This window comes from Callithrix jacchus, chromosome 3 (genome assembly GCF_049354715.1).
Source record: "Callithrix jacchus isolate 240 chromosome 3, calJac240_pri, whole genome shotgun sequence".
NCBI classification, from domain to species: domain Eukaryota; kingdom Metazoa; phylum Chordata; class Mammalia; order Primates; family Cebidae; genus Callithrix; species Callithrix jacchus.
The window spans coordinates 186,742,216-186,764,241 of record NC_133504.1 but is presented as its reverse complement, the minus strand read 5'-3'; the positions used below and the strand labels follow the sequence as shown (position 1 = coordinate 186,764,241).

At 52.5% G+C, this 22,026-nt stretch overlaps 1 protein-coding gene across 12 annotated transcripts in view; it reads left to right on the top strand.

The window, feature by feature from the left end:
- The window catches only part of PPP2R2C (protein phosphatase 2 regulatory subunit Bgamma), a 249,909-nt gene that overhangs the window by 29,924 nt on the left and 197,959 nt on the right, over window positions 1-22,026 (top strand). For 5 of the 12 annotated variants that reach the window (XM_017970687.4, XM_078367555.1, XM_054253503.2 and 2 more), the window contains one exon: window positions 1,221-1,327. The exons of 6 other annotated variants lie outside the window; for them this stretch is intronic. In XM_017970687.4, the coding sequence (XP_017826176.1) occupies window positions 1,279-1,327 (49 nt within the window). In that variant the 5' untranslated portion in view covers window positions 1,221-1,278. Of the gene's footprint in view, window positions 1-1,220; window positions 1,365-22,026 lie in introns of all 12 variants that reach the window. One more of the 12 variants, XM_078367560.1, reaches the window with a different exon arrangement.

Here is a 22,026-nt window from a genome sequence, read left to right as displayed (position 1 = left end):
TCACTGATAACACTCCTGCTGGGGTACAGGCCACAGGACCTTTTTATGGGCACTGCCAAATTTGAAAAAACGCGACATTTCTGGTTTAATTCACATTCTTTTAAAATGATAAGAGTGGACACATCTTTTTTCATTTGCCTTTCTTCTTATGTGAATTAAAGAATTGTTTCGTTTTCTTTCTTCATGTGTGGGTTGTGAGTTTCTTTTTCTCACTTTGCTACTGAGCTTTTCATCTTCGCCTTCTTGTTTATTTGTAGGAGTTCTTTACATAGCGAGGAAAGCGCGCTGTGCATGCTAATGCTAGTAGTTGAAATCTGTTCAGCTCAGGATCATCTCCAAACATCTTACCTTCTTTAAAGTTACCCATAAAATTATGTGTGCCCCTGAAACAGTGATGCTTCTGTCATAATCCCAGACAGTACAGTTCATACCCTTCACCTTGAGGCTAAGAAGCTCCCCTTCAGTGTCTGTTGATAATTTACCGAACCCTCATCTCTTCCTCAAGCTACACAGAGTGAGGTGGGGAAAAGATGACAGTCAGATGCTGTGGAAGGAGCTGGAAAGAAGCTGTCTGGGTAGGGGCGGTATGGGGCTAACCTTGCAATAAAGGCAGTCAAGGAATCTCAAGGTAAGTTTTAGGTCAGTGCACTGCAGCGTGGGGTGTTGTCCCTGTCACAAGGCATCAGGGAAGGCTTCCTGGAGGTGGCAATAGTTCACCTGGGCCACAGTGGGACCTCAGTGACCATGTGCTCTCATCTGCAGGCTCAGAAGTCGGCCAGGAAAAGCTGTCCCTATGCCTGAATGCGCTGTGGGCCTGTAAGGGGTTGGGAGAGGTTTCCATTTCTATGTTTTTAAGCTGGGGGGGACCTGGAGTCCCTAGTGAGGGATTTCGTAGGCTGTGGGGAAATAGTTGTGGGGGGGTAAAGTTTGAAGACAAATGACAGAGGGGGATGGGGAGGGGTCACCCCATTTGGGGACAGCATAGCCTGAGGAGCAGCTGGTATGTTGTCCCCATTTCACAGATTTGGAAGCTGAGGCTCAGGCGGCTCCCGCAGCTGGGAGGAGGGAGGTGTATCCAACCCCGGCCCAGCGCTGGTGAGAGCTGCGCCGGGCGGCCAGGGTGGCCATGGGTGGCGGTGCGCGTTGCATGTGATGCGTGGTGGCGTGCATGCACCAAGGCTCTTTTATTACTCAACTTTAGTTTTTCTTTCTGATTATAGAAGTAAAATAGAAAGAAGACCTTTTTTGAAATGACCTGTGTTAGTCACCTCTCTCAGGATGCGTGAGGCGGACACGTTGAGGCCACCTCAGCTGATGGAAGTTTCCGGTAAGAAGCCCGATCTGACAGCCGGGCAGCAGCGCCGGTGAGCTCGGGGTCGTGGGCTGTGGGTCACAGGCGCTCAACACAGCGCCAGCCTCACACCAGGCAGCCGACCCCACTGTGCTGGGATCCGGCCCCTCCCTTGCTTTGGCCTCTGTGCCCCCAACCCTGGCTCCTGCCGCTTGGGCCCTGGCCCCACCCCGTGAGCCCCCATCGCCACCCCTCTCTCTGGGGCCAACAGGTGGGGGTCCTCTCATACGCCACCTCCTTGTGGACTGTGGGCAGGGTCACTTTGTCAGGAAGCCGAGGCAGGGGCCAGGAGTGTCGTTTACTCGCTGGACTAACAGTGTTGAGGGCCCGCTGTGGCCAACACTGGGCCAGCCCCTGGGGTCACAGCAGTGGGCAAGCGGACAAGGACTCTCCTGGGTCACACTGAGCAGCAGACCCAGACAGACAGAGTCAGTCAGTAACTAGATCTCAACGGGGTGCCAGTGCTGTGAGAAATCCACCTGGGCAGCCATGGGAGATGGGGCCGGTACCGTGAAGTACAGGGTGCAGGAAGTGCCCGAGGGAGTGTACGGGCTGTGCATGTTAGGGGGTGCGTGTCTGTTTGGGGGTGTGTGTGTTGATATGTATGTGTTGATATGTGTTAGTCATATGTGTTGACGTGTTTGTTGATGCATGTGTGTTGTATGTGTTGGAGTGTGTGTTGGAGTATGTGTTAGGGTGTGTGTGTTGGTGTATGTTGATATGTGTATGTGTTGGTTTGTGTGTGGAATGGTTGATGTGCATGTGTGTGTTGGAGTGTGTATGTTGTGTATGTATGTGTGTTGGTCTTTGTGTTGGTGTGTGTGTGTTTGGGGTGTGTGTATTGAGGTATGTGTCTTTGGGTATATGTGTTGGGGCATGCGTGTGTTGCTGTGTGCTTGTGTGTATGTTGTGTGTGTATGTTGGTGTATTAGTGTGTGTGTTGGGTGTGTGTTGTGTTTATTGGTGTGTGTGTGTTGGGGTGTGTGTATTGCTGCATGCTTGTGTGTGTGTTTGGGGTATGTGTGTTGGGGTATGTGTGTGTTGCTGTGTGACGTGCTTATTGATGTGTGCATGTATGTTGGGGTATGTGTACGTGTTGGTGTATGTTAATGTATGTGTGTGTTGCTGTGTGCTTGTTGATGTGTGTGTGTTGGGGGTGTGTGTATTTGGGGTATGTGTGTTGGTGTGTGTGTTGCTGTGTGATGTGCTTATTGGTGTGTGTGTTGAGGTGTGTGTATGTGTTGGTGTATGTTGATGCATGTTTGTTGGTGTGTGTGCTTGTGTGTGTTGGAGGTGTGTGTTTGGGGTATGTGTGTTGGTGTGTGTGTGTTGCTGTGTTCTTGTGTGTGTTGGGGGTGTGTGTGTGTTGCTGTGTGCTTGTGTATGTGTTGGGGATGTGTGTGTGTGTGCGTGTGTTGGGGTATGTGTGTCTGTTGGTGTATGTTAATGTATGTGTGTGTTGCTGTGTGCTTGTGTGTGTGTTGGGGGTGTGTGTGTGTTTGGAGTATGTGTGTTGGTATGTGTGTGTGTTGGGGTATATGTGTTGGGGCGTGTGGTGTGTTTGGGGTATGTGTGTTGGGGTGTGTGTGTTGTGGTATGGTGTGCTTATTGGTGTGTGTGTGTGCGTGTGTTAGGGTATGTGTATGTGTTGGTGTATGTTGATGTGTGTGTGTGCGTGCATGTGTTGGGGTATGTGTGTGTGTTGGTGTATGTTGATGTGTGTGTGCATGCATGTATTGGCGTATGTGTGTGTGTTGGTGTATATTGATGTGTGTGCATATGCGTGCATGTGTTGGGGTATGTGTGTGTGTTGGTGTATGTTGTGTGTGTGTGCGTGCATGTGTAGGGGTATGTGTGTGTGTTGGTGTATGTTGGTGTGTGTGTGCATGCGTGCATGTGTTGGTGTATGTGTGCGTGTTGGTGCATGTTGATGTGTGTGTGCATGCATGTGTTGGGGTATGTGTGTGTGTTGGTGTATGTTGATGTGTGCGTGTGTGCGTGTGCATGTGTTGGGGTATGTGTGCATGTTGGTGTATGTTGATGTGTGTGTGTGCATGTGTTGGGGTATATGTGTGTGTTGGTGTATGTCGTGTGTGTGTGCGTGCATGTGCTGGGGTATGTGTGCATGTTGGTGTATGTTGATGTGTGTGTGCATGTGTTGGGGTATGTGTGTGTGTTGGTGTATGTTGATGTGTGTGTGTGCATGTGTTGTGGTATGTGTGCGTGTTGGTGTATGTTGATGTATGTGTGTGCTGGGGGCGTGTTCACACACACTTTTTCACCAAGCAGCCTGCTTTGTAATGACCACCCAGGTGGACGGGCCTGCAGGCACATCCCCAGTGACTGCACCAATGTCCTGGGTTGGACATTAGAGTTTCCAGGTGAGCTCAGTTACACACCATGTGCTGCCATCTGGGCTTCTAGTCTTATTTAAGGGACAGTCCTAACGTCTGCAGTCCTGCATTTGGACGTCAATGTCAACTGCAGACTCACGGTCCCCAGGCAGCCTTACGCAGCCGTGAGTCTTGGGCCCTAACGATATAAATCAGTATGTGTCTTTAGGCCCAGAGCCGACCGTGGGGTGCGGACCCTGGATGGCTGGTGTCAGAGCCATGGGTTCTGGGCCCGACACCCCACAGTTGTTCTGCCTGTGCCAGCAGCTTTTGTTTGGGGCCGGAGGTCAGGTCTTTGTGAGGAGTGACAGAGGGGACTGCCTTCTCTGCTGGAGAAAGACCTTTGCTATTTCGTTTTGCAGCCTTGTTTGAGGGAGTCTGGGAGGCCTGCGATTTAGAATCCTGTTCAAAGCTTCTGCTCAGGGCCCTAAGAGGGTTTGGCTGGGACCCACTCCTATGACATGGGCTGTTTGTTTTTAATCCTGCCACGTTCTCTTCTGGGTCATGGGTATGTGTGCTTATGATTACTTTCATTTACAGCCTGTGACGATTGTGAATTCTTCAATAGCATCCACCTTTTAGAAATAGGAAGCTTTCTGAAGTCACGTTTGCAAGTCCAGCCTTTCTGAATTCTGTGTCATTAACTTATGACCAGAACTGTCTCTCAGCCTCCTGCTTCCCCCTGCCTCCATAAACCTCTGAAGGCACAGTGTGGGCTTCACTGTGCTGTGCAAACTGTAAAGTGCAAAGCTGTGTTGAGCTCACCTCCCACTCTATGAATAGAGCAGACAGTGGTGCAACGCATCCCCAGCCTCCCGTGCAGCTAGGGCACAGACACCTGGCGCCCTAGTGCTGCTGCCTTGGGCCTTGACTTAGAATGTTGGCTGGCAATGTGAGGAACAGGGGCCGGGGTCCACATGTGTGATGGGGGTGGCAGCGGAGGAGGCAGCCGCAGTGATGCAGATGGCGGCTGCTGGGTTAATTTGGGAAGAATAGGCACCTCCAGGCACTGCTTCATTTTCTAAGCCAGGGGCTGGACATTGTGGTCCTTGGGCATTTCTCTTCCTTGTTTTCAATGCTTCTGGGAAATGTCTTTATTTTGCCTTTTGGAAACAGAGTGCAGTGTGCATTTAAGAGAAGGAAGATCCCTCTTTTATAGTGGAATGAGCTGGCACTTCCCCAGACTGCTGGATTCTGGAGATGCTGCTGCCCGTAACTTCGGCCCCTTTGTTTCTGCGTTTGGAACGGAAGACTAGGACCCCAAAGTCCCCAGGCTGGTCTGGGATGGGCAGGAATTATTTCCTGGCAAGGTCGAGGCTGCTCAACACTGTGAGAGCCCTGGCCTGGGCATCAGGAAACATGGCTTCCTCTCCAGCTCTGACTCTGCTGGGCAGCCCTGGACAAAACACTCACCCTCTCTGAGCCTTCATGGCCTCTTCTATGGACTGGGGATGATGATCGTAACCAGGGCAGTCGTGAGGACCGTAGATTGCACTTGCCACGGCCAGGCCATCTATAAAGTATGTGTTAGGGCTAGGGAGGACAAGTTGGTGTTATTGGAGGGAACCCATGGTGATGGGGGAGAGGGTGACTTGGCGACACAGCCCTTGACGGCTAAACCCTGCCAGTGTCACAGGGCCAACCATCTGCTCTTTACAAAGCACAGGACCCTCAAAAAATAACTTACACTCCAGAAAATGGAATCCATGCTTAGTGAGTTCTATCACGTGCAGCCTCGGGGGATGAGAGCTGAGAAGACCCGTGTTAATAAGCGCAGGGCGGGGCATCCGGTGTCCTCCAGGTGCACCTGCTGCAGACCTGGGCCACCGGCTCTGCTGCCCAAGCCTCTTCACTTGCCCCATTTTAACCACAGCTGACTCATTAGCCTTCTTTGGTGAGCACTGGGGGCCCTGAGTGATGAGGTGGGGAGAATCTGGGCTTTACCTTTAGCAGACGTACGTTGCAACTGTAATTTCACCCCCTAATAATGATGACAATAATAGCCACTGAGGAAGAGTCGGGGTTCACAGAGCACCTGCTCAGCAAACAGCCTGTAGGATCTTCAGTGAAAGTTATGAAACATGGACACTTAGGTGCTCAATAAATGTTAACCAAAAAGAAAAGGAAAAAGGGAAAGAAACCCAGACATGACTGCTCATTCCCGCTTTGCACCGTCACGTCCCTTGGAGGGGCTTTCTCGGATGACCACGGCTGTCTGCTTCTCGGCGGTTGTAGGTGTGTGTCAGCTGCCCTCTCCCAGATGCCCTTGCTTGTCGTTTGGGTGTCCTCGCTGGTCTTCCTGCGGCTTGGCCTTTTACTCTGGGCAGATGGCCTTTGCTGTCCTGGGTTGGCTCTGACGTCCTTGCCTCTGTGAGGCTGTGCAGCCCCCCCTGGGTCCTGCAGCCTGCCTCAGCCCCTCCTCACTGCCATCTGCTGGCGGCCCTACCTGCACCCTCAGAACATGAGACTTGGTGGGGGCCCCTCGAGGGACTGAGAGACCTCAAAGGCTATTGCCCCCGAGAGAGGCGCCGGCTGTCTCAGGGCGGAAGCCTCCCTGGTCGGGGGAGCGCTGTTTGACTGGAAACCCACCTGCCCTCACTGCCTTTGGTGCCACCAGGCATAGCTCCCACCCTGGGAGGGGTGATCTTTCCTGGGGGTGCCGAGCTGCTCCGTGGTCCCTGTCACTCAGAGCAGACTCCTCCCCCTCTACACCCATTTTGTGACCTCAGAGCACAGTGACGCTCAGCTGCACTTAAGAAGCAGGAATGTGTCCCCCCCCCCCCCCGTCCCTGTTGGTCAACATTTCGGGCATCGCTGCAAGAGGCACACAGCAGCCTGGTTGAGAACCACCCTATGCACCTGCAGAAAGGGCCAGATGGCTGGAGCCGCCTCGCGTTTTGCCCTGAGGTTTAGTTGGGAGGGCAGTTTGCAGTGGTTGCGGGTGCTTTTCTGAGGGTTTGCATGTTCAGGGATACAAATCTCACAGTTGCCCAGGAGGTGGGGAATGGGGCAGTGCCCGTTTGGCAGAAGAGGAATCTGAGGCTGAGAGAAGTTGTTTCTCCAAAAGCGCAGCCTGCTACTGGGGGGCCGGGACCCCAGCCCAGCAGTCCGGCTCAGAGTCACACCCTGCTGTCACATTGTTACCTGCACCTCGGGCAGTTTCAGTTGCATGGCGGGTGACAGTCCAGTGACCACAGCCAAGGAGCGCTTAACGAGGGGATTGTAGGACTTGCAGCAAGTAAGGAGGACATCAGGAGTGCTCCCCAAAGCAGCCCCTCCCGGGTGGACGGGAGCCCGGGGTTTTGCGAGGCTGCTGGGCTGAGCCATCTCATGTCACGGTAAGGTCAGTGCAGGCATGGTGGCAGATCACGCTTCTACACACATCCCAGGCAATGGCGGACAAACTTCTCCCCGGGTGGGGTTTTAGGATGGGCTTGGAACTATTCTGAAACAAGGAGAACTCAAGACGCAGTTACAAGTGGGTGCTTTTTCACTGTGTGTGCCCGAAAACCGCAAACCCGGGACCCTGGCTTACAACACCATATTCCATGGTAGGTGGTCAGGGCACCCCCTGGCCCAGAGTGAACCCTCAAGAAACGTTACCCACTCTTGTTGCTTTCCTGGGGTTCCTGCAAAGCAGGTGTGCTGACTTGTGGTTTATGAGTCTGTGTCCCCAAGACACACACTGTGCTGAATGATTCTCTGGGACTCAGCCTGCTCCTTCGGCAGCACCGAGTGTGACCTCAGGGTGGGAACAGCGGGCTCTGTCACTCTCGTGCTCAAGCCTCTCTTCCCGTTCGCTGCCGACCCCTCCCACCCTCCCGGCTATTTTCATCCTTGGGGAATCGTTGTCGTGGGAGACCTTCTCAAGCAGGGTCCTGACAGAGACATGAGGGGTCCTCACCCATTGTTCTTCGTTCCACATTCATTTATTGAGCGCCTGCTGTGTACCAGCTCTGGGTCAGTGGCTGGGGCCACAGTAGTGGGCAAAGCAGACCTAGGGCTCAGGGTCTAGTGGGCAGAGAGACACGGACCCTCTCAGCTTCACCAACTTTCACTCTGGGAGGATTGTGCCAGGGAAGAGGGACGGGGGGTGGGGTAGGACTCTGGAGTCGGTGGAGCGGCATGTGACCCCCAGCCCAGCGGCTTTCCAGCACTTTCATGGGGGTACAGGACCGAGCTTCAGGAATCCTCAGTTTTCTCATCTGCAAACTGGGGGTGTTGGCACCCACCTCACAGGGTTGTCTGGAGGCTAATAGGTGGTACAGTCCGTGGGGCCCACGCAGCCTGGTCATGGTGTGCGCCCACTGATTATGAACCCCCTCCTGGCTCCCAGCCTGGCTGCTTCTGTGGGCAGCTCAGGTGGTGCCTAGAGGAGAGGGAGGCCAGGGCTGCAGGGAAGAGACCAGTCTGAGGTTCTTTGCTGTGTGTGAAATCCCTGGGTTAATCCCTGGCCCTGCCCAGAGCCTGGCATGGGAGTTCCTGTGTTGCTTCCTTGACTGTGAGCCTTTGCTGGCTGACTAGGACTCTGCTTTGGCTGCCAGAGAGGCTGCCAGGAGCTCAGGCCTCTTGCCCAGCAGCCCCTCATCCTCCAGCTGCCCCCTTCCCTGTCCCTGTGGGCCCCAGCCAAGCCATCTGCCTGTGGAGACATAAACAGGCCAGCTCTGGTCTGCTCTGCACCCTGGTGATGGCAGGTAATGAAGTAAGGATGGGTGACAGGTTGGGTTTCGGGGACCACGTCTGTTCCTGAGTCTCTCTGGCTGTCAGAACACAGTGGCTCTCAGACGCCGGGGTCAAATCTGGTGACTGAGGCTGTAGGCAGTTTGGGTCGAGTGGAGGAACGTTCTCTGATGACTCATGAGACCTTGCCTGGGTCTGCAGGGACCCTGAAGATTCTGTGGCAGGGCCCTCACTGGCTCAGGCAGCCACCTTCAACTGTCCCACTTTGCCTGGGCCTGAGCACAGGCCCTGGAAGTCCCTGTTCAGAGGCAGGCAGGAAGGGCCCTTCTGGCCCAAGCCCACACCCACCACCCCCACCCCAGCTCCCTGCACAAGCTGGCCTTCTGCCGAGCCAGGGCGGGCCGTGCAGATTGGGAGAGGAAGGGATGTGAGCCTGGGCAGGGGGCTGAGGGCTTCCCCGGCTGAGGGTACAGGGCAGGCAGCGGCCTGAAAACATGGCCAGTTTCACAGCCTGTAACCAGGTGGTCACACAGGGCCCGGACTAAAAGGGCCCACTGGGGTGGATGCTCTGCGGTCACCGTCTTGAGATTCTTTGTCATCTTATGTTGAAGTCCTGTAAGAACTTGGTGTTCTGTAAGTGGAGTTGCTGGGACCATGGATAGTGCCCTGGGGCTTGCAGCCTGGGCTCATGGGCTGTGCCTCCTCTGTCCCCTTCCCAGCTCCCGGGACAGGTTCTCAGCTGCCTATTCTCCTCCTGCTGGGGCCCCAGGTCCTGCCTGGCCTCTCCATCCCCTCCTTCTGTCCAGGTTGGCAGCCAGGTCGCTTCTTGGGTGGCCATTGCTTGGGGTGGCCAGTCCTCCATGGGCTGAGGTGGTGGGACCTGCGGGAAGGAGGCCAACCTCTCTGTTCCTGGCTGGGGCCCCATATTTTGGTTTTGCTCTGGGCCTGGAAAATTATGGAGCCAACCTTGCCTGAAGAGAGGTGCATTCTGGAAACAGCCAGAGTTCCATGTGGCCAGGGCATAAGGAAGCGGGGGTGGTGCCTGGAGGTGGGGTGGGGTTGGGTGGGGTCACCCAGGTCTGGGCAAGTCCCTGGCAAGCTGTTGAGGGGTGGGGCTGTGCTCTCATGACACACATTGGTTGGGGCACTTGGCAGGTCCGTGTGCCTTGGCCACAAAGGCTGCATGGCAGGGAGGTGAGTGTCACCATCTGGGGCACTGGGAGAAAGAAAGAGGGGTGTTCTCTTCCGCCTGACACTGCCCGGGGTACACAGCAGCTCTCTGGGTTTATCTCACACAAGGCTTTTCTTAGAGCCAGAATTGGCAAGAACTGGAGGCAGCTTGTCCAGCATATTCCTTCTAGCAGGGTAAACTGAGGCCCTGAGAGGGGACAGACCCCCACTCCCCCGCCAAGGTCTCTCAGCAAGTTGGTAGCAAATGGCTAATATTAAGCCAGTTCATTTGGAATTCTAGGCAGAAATAGAAATATTTCAATGGCACAGATAAAGAAACTGAGGCTCACAGTGGCTGAGGCTGCCTGGGATCAGCGATTTGTGACAGAGCTGAGATTCAAACCTGCAGCTCCCAGCACCATCTTCTTCTTCTTGTAACTGAAGCCGTGGCTGGTGTCGCCCACTCTTTGGGATCCTGGATTAGGCTAGTGAGCAGCTGGGGAACTTGGGGCTGCAGGGAGATGGTGGCTGGGTGGGTGGCAGGGCTGTAACAAAGCCCACCGTGATGGCCATCCCTCTCCTCAGGGAATCAGGCCTGATTGCACTTAATGAGCCTAGTGGGGAGGTGTTGAGTTTGCATTTTCTGCTCAGTGGGAGGTGGCCATGATGCATATTCATTTATGCAAAACCAGGGCTGGTTTTCTGCACTCTGTCATCCCCCTGCCTCTTCCTTCCTCCAGTCGGGTCCCCAGATTCCCTCCCTCCTTTGCCAACTTTCAGCCCCAAATATAAGGCCAGGGAGGGGGACAGACATCATCGCTCTCCAGGGCCAGGCACTGTGCTCAGGGCACCCTCACAACACGGAGCGTTGACTACCATCTTTTCTTCTTTCCTTTTTACCAATTTAACCATTTTAGAGTATACAGTTCAGTAGCATTCAGCATATTCACATTATACAACCATCCCCACTATCCAGGTCCAGAACATTCTCATCACCCCAAGAAGAAACTGCTGCATGTGTCAGCTGAAGAATTGCCAGGACCACACACTGGGAGCAGAGGGCTTTCTTCCTCGTGAAGGGTTGCGTTTGCAGGCTGGCCACCTGCAGGCTGGGAAGCATAGCCTCTGGCAGGAGCCAGAAGCAGGCATTTCCAGGAAAGGAATCTGTGATGAACAGGTTAGCCAAATATACACAGTCAGCAGGCTATAGGAAGAGCTATGCATATTCATGGAGACGTGTGTGCATTCGTCATAAGCTAGCATGTATGTTACGTGCATCCCATGTTGACTTTGGGGTGGAGACTTAACATTTAAATATTACAATCAGGGCCCTATACATCAGAATGTGAAGCAGAGGACAGGAAGAGTCTCTGTACAGCCTCCATAGATGAGCCAGAACCACTTCAAGATCAGGACTCTCTTATCAAGAAGGAATGCTGGGCTAGGAGTTGTGGCTCACACCTGTAAACCCAGCACTTTGGGAGGCTGAAGTGGGTGGATCACAAGGTCAGGAGTTCGAGACCAGCCTGGACAGTCTCACCATGACTGTCTACTTTTTTAATAAAGATGGGGTTTCAACATGTTGGTCAGTCTGGTCTTAAACTCCTGACCTCAGGTGATCAGGAGGACTCGAAGTGCTGGGATTACAGGCATGAGCCATCACAGCTGGCCTTTCTTTTTATTGCTTATTTTATTATTCATTTATTTGGAAATAGTGTCTTGCCCTGTTAGCTGGGCTATAGTGCAGTGGCACCATCATAGCTAACTGGAGCCTCGGCTTCCTGCGCCCAAGTGATCCTCTTGCCTCAGCCTCCCCAAGTAGCTAAGACCACAGACATGTGCCATCATGCATGACTAATTTTTAAATATTTTTGTAGAGATGGAGGTCTTACTATGTTGCCTAAGCTGCTCTCAAACCCCTGGGCTCAAGGGATCCTCCTACCTCAGCCTCCCAAAGTGCTGGGACTGCAGGTGTGAGCCACCATGCCCAGCCTATTTTTATTTTTCAGGCTAAATGAAATTTAGCCTGAAGAGGCCTCTGTACTTGAATCTTTCCTAATGAATTGCAACCTGACTTAGTGTGTGACTAATGGAAGCCTGAGTAGGAGGGGCTTTTGTAACGAATAGGTGAGGCTCAGCCAACCGCAGCAGCCGGGCGTCTGTGAATCCAGTCCCAGGAGGCCAACTGTTCAAATAAGGCAAAGCTGAGCTGTAACCAGTCAAGGTATCTTGACCCTCCCTTCCGTTTTCTGTCCGTATGCTACCTGGCCACGGTGCAGGCCTGAATTCCTAGACTCTGTTCTGGTTCTGGAAGCGGCTGATTTGTGAATCAGTTTTCGCTCAATTAAACTCTTAATTTTAACTTGTCATACTCAGTAATCAGTCACTCCGATTCCCCTCCTTCTAGTCCCTGGCAAACACGAGCCCAGCTTCTGTCACAGTGGATTTGCCTGTTCTGGACATTGCGTAGAAATGGAATCGTACAGTACACTTGCATTCAGCTTCTTTCCCTTGGCTTAGCTTTTCCATTCGGGCTGTAGCTCGAATCAGAACTTCATTCCTTCTGGCTGGCCATGGTGGCTTGCACCTGTAATCCTAGCACTTTGGGAGGTCGAGGTGGGCTGATCACCTGAGGTCAGCAGTTCAATATCAGCCTGAACAATATGGTGAAACCCTCTCTGTACTAAAAAAAATTACAAAATTAGTGGAGCGTGGTGGCAGGCACCTGTAATCCCAGCTGCTGGGGAGGCTGAGGCAGGAGAATCGCTTGAACCTGGGAAAATGAGGTTGCAGTGAGTTGAGATTGTGCCATTGCACTCCATCCTGGGCAAAAAGAGTGAAACTCCATCTCAAAACAAAACAAAAACTTCATTCCTTCTCAGGCTGAATATATTCCACTGTATGGATGGACCACATTTTGGTTATGCGGATATATGTTTTCATGCGGATGTGTGTTTTCATGCGGATGTGTTTTCATGTGGATGTGGGTTTTTATGCAGATGTGTGTTTTCATGCGGATGTGTGTTTTCATGTGGATGTGTGTTTTCATGCGGATGTGTGTTTTCCTGTGGATGTGCGTTTTCATGCGGATGTGCGTTTTCATGCGGATGTGTGTTTTCATGCGGATGTGTTTTCATGTGGATGTCTGTTTTCATGCGGATGTGTGTTTTCATGCGGATGTGTGTTTTCATGCGGATGTGTGTTTTCCTGTGGATGTGCGTTTTCATGCGGATGTGTGTTTTCATGCGGATGTGTTTTCATGTGGATGTCTGTTTTCATGCAGATGTGTGTTTTCATGCGGATGTGTGTTTTCCTGTGGATGTGTTTTCAGTTCTCCCTGACAGACACTTAGGAGTGGAATTGCTAGGTCATAGGACTATTCCAGGTTTAATTTGTTGAGATGGCACCAAGCTTTTCTGTGGTGGCCCTGCCACTTCACCTGTCCCCCCAGCAGTGTGTTCCACGTCTCTACCAACACTTGTCTTTGCATTTGGATTCCAGTCATCTCATGGGTGTGCATTGTCTCATCGTGACTTTGATTTGTATTTCCCTAATATTTCATCATGTTGAGCAACCTTTCCTGTGCGTACTCACTATTCGGAGAAATGTCTGTATCCAAGGCTGCTGCCCATTTTGAAACTGAGTCCTTTGTCTTTTTGTTGTTATTATCCATGAGGAAAACAAGGATCAGAGAGGGTGAGTAACTTGCCCCAGACCACACAGCCAGCAGGAGGGAAGGCAGCTTCAAAAGCCCAGTGAGCCTGACTCTGAAGTCTTGTGTTCTTTCTTTCAAACACAAGGGAGCTGGTGGCTGGGACTAGGGCAGGCCCTTCCACTGAAGTGGCTGCTTGAGATGCTTCCCTGGTCCCTGCGGCACTTGCCCCTCTGGGAGCAGAGTCCTCGTTCGTGGTTCTCAACAGGACGCTCCTGGGGAATGTGAGCAGGAGGCTCTGGGGCCACACTTGGAGAAACACTGGCCTGGGGTTTGTCACAGGGTGTATGACTTCCTGACCCAAGGCTTGAGTTTGGGGCCTCCTGGGTCCACCGCTGCCAGGCTGCTGTGTGGCTGTGGGCTGCCCTCTTCCTGCCTCAGCTTTCTTATCTGTGTAATGGTGAGAGGGTATTGGGTCCCACAGTGCTTAGAAAGCTACTAGGCATGTCAGGGGACAGTTCCTGTCGGTGCGTCTGTCTGTCTGCCTCCCTCCTGGGCAGAGCACCTCCAAAGTGGGAGCTATGTCTGGCTCAGCAGATGTTAGCCAAGACCCAGGGGTCAAAGAGGAGGATCCCAGGGCAGACCCCTGCTGAGACCTCACCATCCTGTGGCATCAGAAACTGGTGTCGCTGGTCCCTCCGTGCCCTGTGGCCAGTGCTGGGTGCTCATGCCAGCTGGCCCCTGGGCCCGCATTTGAGCAGAACTCAGTGCTCAACCTGGTTCCTGTCGGGGAGCCCACCCATGCCCAGTGCCTCAGGGGCCCCAGCCCCACCATCTCCGGATGGGGAACATGGGGCTGGAGGGAACACAGGGCGGGAATTCTTGGAGCTCTGGAAGCAGGTGCTTGCGAAGCATGTGGGTCTTGGAATCTCAGGTGTGATTCATTTGTGTCCCCAGCTGTGGGATCTGGGGCATACTGTGGACCTCCCAAGCCTCAATTTCCCACCTCTAAAGTGAGGACTGGCAATGCCTGGGAGTGCTCCAGCATGGCTGGGGTTATGTTCATTTGAACAACTACTGAATGACATCAGCCTTCCTGGGTATTTACATTTTGGGGCCTCAGAAAAGGGATAAAGGTAGGAACTTTCTGCCTCTATTGGGGTCCCAGATGCTCTCCTCCCAGGGTAGGGCAGACTCTAGGCCAAGGGACCAGGAAAGGCAGGGAGGAGGCAGGAGGGCAGGCGGGCAGGAGCTGTGAGTTGCAGGGAGAGTGCAGGCAGGAGCGGTGCCTTTCACAGAGACAGACCCATTCAGTGAGGTTTGGAAACAATGCATCTCGGTTCCAGAGCTCAGCGGTGTCCGCTTGTCCTGGCTTCCAAAGCCATTGGCTTAGGAGCCCCCTCTCCTCTTAGGGAGAACAGAACCTGATGAGAGCAAAGCAGTCACCACTGGAGGAAGGTTTAGTGGGTGGCTCTGGAGGCAGATGACCCAGTGTGCCTCCTGGCTCTTCCGTGAACCATGCCTCGGTTTCCTCATTTGTAATACAAGGGTAGCAATAATTCCTCCCTCATAGTTAGCTCTTGGCTGGTGGTTGATGCTCACAATGGGCTGTTGTGCAGACACAGGGTGTGGCGAGGGAGAGTGGCTCCCTGGAAAGGAGACTGGTGGCTGCCCAGGGAAAGCAGCGCCAGCACCTGTGTTAGCGCCGCCTACATGTGAACTCATCACCTCGAGGGTGGAGAGCAGGGCCCTGGAGGGGCAGGACGTGGGTTAGGGCTGCTCAGACGAGCCTCAGGAAGTGAATACACAGGGAGATGAAGCCACACTCCAAATGGGTGGGCTCCTCTTGGTGCTCTGGGAGGAAGCCACTGTGGGGGGTGTCCCATGTTAGGGCCTTGGGGGGCTCAATGATTGGCAGAAACTTCTAACCCACTTGCGTGATCACCCTACATTGAAGCCCCCACTTTCTAGCTAGATCACAGGAGAGGAGATAAGAAGATTCCTGGTGAATGAGAGGATCCTGGAGGCAGTGGTAGAGAGTAGGCGTCTAATTGATGGTGGCTAATGTGAGCAGTGGTTTATGACTGGCTGAACACAACCTACAAGTGGCAGGAGAACCCCCCAAAAGCCCCTAGAGCGCGGGGCTGGAACTGGGTGCTGCCTTTGCACATCAGAGGCATTCTCTTCCCTCGGACAGCCTGCAGTGGGGGGCACCCGGCTCGGAGCCAGACAGACACTGGGCGCCGATGCTGTGTGGCCTCCGGCTGGTTACTTAGCCTTTTTGAACCTTATTTTCCAAGCTTTGTGCATTTCAGACTCTGCTAACTGAGGGGGTTGAATTTGCTCTTCATCTGCATTCCTTCCTGTTAGGCAAGTAGGTGTGTAAGCCCCAGAGTTCATAGTGATAATAAAAACAGTGGACAACAGAGTGCTGTACGGAATACGGAAGTCAGTCTCCATTCCGCCGCTTCCCAGCCCTGGGTACTTCGCTGCCTACACCTCGGTTTCTCGGTGTAAAACGTGGCTGATGATTCTGGCCCTGAGCGTTGCTGGGGAGAATCCGTGACCCCATGCAGGGAGCGCTCCAAGCAGACCTGGGCCCACGGTGGGCCTTGCATAAGTGGTGACCACAGCATAGCCCCCGGCTCCAAATTCCGTGCTCTTTTGTCCACTTTATCCTCCCTGCATTGCATCCTGGCCCCAAAGTGGAGGCGAGGAAGGCTGCTGCTGGGGAGCAAGGGGCTGCGAAGCTCATGTCATACGCCGCTTGGGCTTGAATCACACAGGGCTGCCAGTCTTCATTGGTTTCGGGCTGTGCTCTGTGCCCTGGGGATGGACCTGTCGTGTTCTGTTTCAGGCAGCCCCTCGCCTGTGTGTGACATGGGTCATTTGTCACCCTGACAGTATTGACAGGGCTGCTGCTGGCCTGGGATGAAATCCACTCCACTCAGGGCAGTGCCTGAGAGATCTTGTCTGGAAGGATGCATGAGCTGCTTGGGCACAGAGTCGCCCTTTTCTTGGGTGTAGACCACGCTGCACCCTGTGGTAATGTTGGCTGTTGACTGAGGCTTGCCGTGAGCATGGCCCGGGCCAGAGCCCCACTTGCTGAATGTCTACCCCATGCCCCTCTCCTCCTCTGCACATCTCCCACCCTGGGGCAGGCGTCATTGCCATTCTTGAGGTTCATAGGACCCCGCACAGCTCCCCAGCATCCCATTCATCCACTCACTCCCTGCGGCCAGAGCCATTGGTCTAACCTCTGAATCTGATCATGTCCCTCTCTGGTTGTTAAAGCCCCTTGGGAGCTCCCCAGGGAGTAACACCCAGCCCATTTGTCACTCCTCCGTCCCCTCTGAGGATTCATGCCTTCATTTCAAATAACCAGACAGAATTGCAGGGGTGAAGCAGCTCACCCCAAGTGGTGAGACATGAGGTGAGCAAGCCAGGACTTCCCGGTTGCCCGACTGCAAGCCCGCACCCCTATCTCAGGCCATGCTGTCTCCTCCTTCCTTTTTCCAGAGTTTTGTGTCCCTGTGGATCACTTGCAGGTCCTTCTTGCCCTCCTGCACTGGTCTTTGAGGGGCTTGGTTGCTGCCACACAGCATGCATACCAGTATTGCCTGGACGACAGCAGGACCTCCCACTCTCTCCCTGTTAGCTTCTCTGTTACCCAACTTCCTTATTTATTCATTCATTTAATGAATATCATCAAGCTCTCATTAAGTGCCTGGTTTGTGAATAGGTGCAGACAGAGTGGGGCTGAATGTACGTGCCTCACCACTGAGTAGTGGAGGCACAGAATAGTCAAATTGGCAAGGGAACAGCAGGTGCAAAGTCCCTGTGGCAGGAGACAGCATGGCCCAGAGGCCTGTGTGACTGCAGAGGAGAGGGAGGCTCTATGATGGGAGCTGGGGCTTGGGTGCTAGGCATGGGCCTGTCCCATAGGGCCTGGGGGCCTTTTAGGGTCTTAGGCTTGTCTGTGGCTCTCAAAGGTATGAGACCCAGCTCTGTTCTCCCTCCTCACATCACAGGGATTATTTCGGCTTGCGCTGTGATGTATCCCTTCCTGCCACGGTTGCCTTATTTCCTAGGTGCTGTGGGACACTTCTATGACTCCAGCACCAGGCATGCCCTGTGACCTAAGGCCCCTGGAAACTTGGTCACCCGACATACTGGGAGCCCAACACAGCTGGTGTTCTAGGGCAGTCAGAAGGGTGGATGGTGGCAAAATGCTCCCCTTCCTGGGGTCTGCTCACTATCCTCTCCATTCTGTCTTCTGAAAGAGATGGTGGAGAATTGCTATAATTTCTTACTTAGTGTTTGTTAGAATTCACCAGTGAACCCATCTGGGCCTGGTGCTTTCTGTTTGGGAAGGTTATTAAATTGTTGATTCCATTTATTTTCTTTTCTTTCTTTCTTTTTTTTTTTTTGAGATGGAGTTTCACTCTTGTTACCCAGGCTGGAGTGCAATGGCGCAGTCTCGGCTCACTGCAACCTCCGCCTCCTGGGTTCAGGCAATTCTGCCTCAGCCTCCCGAGTAGCTGGGATTACAGGCATGCGCCACCATGCCCAGCTAATTTTTGTATTTTTAGTAGAGACAGGGTTTCACCATGTTGACCAGGATGATCTCGATCTCTCGACCTCATGATCCACCCGCCTCGGCCTCCCAAAGTGCTGGGATTACAGGCATGAGCCACCATGCCCAGCCTCTTTTTTTGTTTTTTTTTAAGACAGTCTTGCTCTGTTACCCAGGCTGGAGTACAAGGGCATGATCTCAGCTAACTGCAACCTCCACTTCCTGGGTTCAAGTGATTCTCCTGCCTCAGCCTCTCGATTAGCTGGGACTACAGGGGGGTGCCACCATGCCAGGCTAATTTTTGTATTTTTAGTAGAAATAGGGTTTCATCACATTGGCTAGGCTTTTTTCGAACTCCTGACCTCAGGTGATCCACCTGCCTTGGCCTCCCAAAGTGCTGGGATTACAGGCCTGAGCCACCACGCCTGGCCCATTTCTTTAATAGATATAGTCCTATTTAGATAGTCCATTTTTTATTGTGTGAATTTTGACAGATTGTGTCATTTAAGGAATTGGCATTTCATCTAGGTTATTAAACTTGTGGGCATAGGGTTGTTCACAGTATCCCTTGATTATCCTTTGAATGTCCATGGGATCTGTAGTGGTGTATCCTTTCATTTCTAGTATTAACAACTTGTGTCCTTCCCCTTTTTTCTTGTTAGCCTGGCTGGGGCTTATCAATTTTATCAATCTTTTCAAAGAAGCAGTTTTTGATTTTATTAATTTTCTCTGTTAATTTCCTGTTTTAAATTTTATTGACTTTTGCTCTAATTTTTTTATTGCTTTCTTCTGTTTATTATTGGGTTTAATTTGCTTTTCTTTTCCCAGTTACCTCAAGTGGAAGCTCAGATGATTGACTTTAGATCTTTCTTCTTTTCTCATATAGACATTCAATGCTATAAATTTCCCTCTAAGCACAGCTTTTGCTGACTCTCATAACTTTGGATAAGTTGTGTTTCACTTTTAATTAGTTCAGAATAGTTTTGAATTTCTCTTGAGACTTTTTTGAGTCACGTGTTATCTAGAAGTGTGTTGTTTCCATCCTCTCCATTCCGATACTGTCAGGTGGGGTTTTTGCTTCTCTTACCATTTTGCATGATAGGCTCCTTTCTGCCTGGAGACAGATTTGCTGTCCTCACCTGGGACTGTGCACAAGTTGTTAGCTGAGCCTCAGTTTTCTCATCTGTAGAGCAGGGAGCACAGAATCAACTTCCTGGGGAATATGGATCTGGAGAGTTTGTAAGCAGGGGAGCTGGTATTGCAACCCTTGTCTGCCTGGCTACCAGACCCCAGTGTTTCCCTTTCTTCCCACACTGGGCTCCAAGGTGGGCCCCCAGGCTCAGCATGATGGACACACCAGCCAATGTCTGTTGAAATGATGGATGAAAGGAAGAGATGCATCAGGAGAGGGGATGCATTTCTGTAGGAAGACATCCCAAATCGCCGCGGGCTATTTGGATTTATTTGGATTAATTTCTTCTGTCATTTAGCACCTGCACACTAGGTAGCTAAGTAATACTTCTAATGAAGTATGAATGATATTTACTGAGTGCTTACTACATACCAGCAATAGGTGAAAGGATTGGATGATAGTTAAACTTTATCGTGCATTTATGCAAGGCATTCTTGTAAGCACGTTAGAAGTATTTACTCATTTAGCACCTAACGTGTAGGGAGTAGTTTGCACATGCCAATTTCCACTGTCACTGGGATCTTCATGTGGCCACTGGGAAATAGTCCCTCTTATCATTGCCACTTCACGGAGGAGAGAGTGAGGCTCAGAGAGTCTAGGCAACGTGCCTGGGCTCACCCAGCTACTGAGTTGTCCAGCCAGGTTTAGACCAGGTAGGCTGACTCCAGGGTGAGCTGTTGGGTTGAGATTAAGTTGTGTGCCAAGCATGGTGCCTTTCTTGTCGGGCAGGTGCCAGGCAAGGTGTGGTTCTGGGGAGTCAGCATCACAGGGGAAGATGGGTCCTGTCCCTCACCAAGAGCCCCCTGTATACCTTGTGCCAGGTGAACAAGCTGGTGGGCTTGCTGGAGAGGAGGCTACGTGTTGGCATCAGGGGCTCTCTCCCTCCTGGGGCTGGGAAGGGGAAAGCCACTCATGGTTATTCCTGGGAGTGTGGGTGTGGGAGGAACCCACTGCAGCAGGGCTTTTTAAAGAAAACTCTGCCTTGTCTATAAATATCCCCCTTACGTGTCCCCAGTTCCTGAGCTTCTGGGACAGTGAGGCAGCGCCCTGCCTACACGCTGCTTGCCAAGACTGCTGAGTGATTTTGCAGTGGGAGGGAGCTTGGGGTCAGCTGGGGCAGGGTTTCATGAACCTCCCACAGACGCTCCAGGGGCCTGCATTGTGCCAACTGTTTGTGTTGCCAGGTGAGGACTAAAAACAGGATTCCTTATGATCACTGCCATGCCAGACGTGAAATGAGTTAACGCCAAAGCATGTAGAAAGGATATAGTCTCAGAGGAAAGGGCAGACTAGCAAATGGAATAGTTTTTTTTTCAAGTGAAAAACTCACTGCAGGGTGCATGCTATTGTAATTCCTCCAGAATTTTACAGAAGCAGCAACAGGTAGCACACGCCCACAGGGCCTGGGAGGAGGAGTCACGGGCCTGGTGGGGCTGCCTGCACGTGGGGGAGGGTGGACAGATGGACGGACAGCCTGGCCCAGGAGCAGGGCCTCCTATCAGGCCCTGTGCATGGGGAGTTCAAGGCTAGCCTGCCCCTCTCTGAGGTGCAGCTTACTCAGCTGCACAGAGGCGTGGTGATTCCTACCTTGCAAAGCAGCACTGAGTGTGAAGACAAGGCAACGGGCAGGAATTTGCTGTGCAAGTCTGCTGTCCACACAGGGGTCCTTGTCGTCATCCTCTTGGCAGGCTGCAGTGCCAAGAAAGTCTCCCAGGCCGCAGCGCAGGGTTCTGGGGATGTGTGGAGGATGAGGGGCAGCCGGGAGCACACTGTGGTGGGGCCTAAGGACGCCTGCCGGGAAAACATCACGCGTGTGGATGGGAGTTGAATGAGTTAAATTGCACCCCACTCGCCCCCACCAAATGCATGTTGAAGTCCTAATCCAGTTTCCCAGAATGCGACCATATTTGGAAGTAAAGTCTTTGCAGATGTAGTTAGTTGAGATGAGGTCATATTGGAGCAGGGTGTGTCCTTAACCCAACATGACTGGTGTCCTTATAAGAAGAGGAGAGACGGGGACACACACAGGAGAACCCCTTGTGAGGACAGAGGCGGAGAGTGGATTCTGCAGCTGCAGGCCAAGGAGCACCAAGCATTGCTGGCAACGCCAGAAGCTGGGAGAGGCCAGGAGGAATCCTCCCGGGGATCCCTGGTGGCTCTGCCGGACAGCTGAATCTCAGACTTCCAGTTTCCAGGACACCATGACAGTACTTTTTAATGGCAGCACTAGCAAACCAATGCAAGCATCTAACTTAGTGCTGGCATGCATTTTGAGTTTGATGTATGCTTGCTGAATGAATGCTGTTTGTTGAGTGCTTACTGCGTCCCAGGCAACAGGTGCAGCGATTGGATGATAGTGAACATGCCCGCGTGTTTGTGTGAGGCATTCTCGTAAGCACGTTAGAAGTATTTGCTCACTTAGTCTGCACGACAGCTCTTTGAGGGGAGTGATCCTGTGGTTCTTTTTCTGCACGTGACAAAACCAGGACACCAAGAGATGAGTCGCTTGCCCAGGGTCACATAGCAGCTGAGTTGAGATCCAAATCCCATCGGGTTTAACTTCTGAGCTCTTGCTGGCCAGCCCTACAAAGCTGCCACGCGACCTTTGGCCTGGCACAGGTTAGGTGCCTCAGTAAATGCTCACCGTCCAGTACTTGTTTAATGCTCTTTCCAGCTGTGCCGGGAAGGTTCTGGTTCTGAGAGGGTGTTTGGTTGTCAAACAAGAGAAGTATTTTGCTTTCCTTCCCCAGTTTGCCAGAGCCTCTGGTTGACTGGTTAAGATTTAAAAAATAAGAGCTGATTTGATTTTGCCCTTAAAATAGTCACTTTCTCCATGAGACCTTCTCCAACCAGCCACCACCTATATTGACATCCTGTTGTGGGTTGAATTGTGACCCCGAAAAGATACATTGGGGTCCTCATCCCTGATGCCTGTGCATGTGACCTCATAGGGAAGTTGGGTCTTTGCAGATGTCATCAAGTGAGATGAAGCAGGGCATACGACATTAGGGC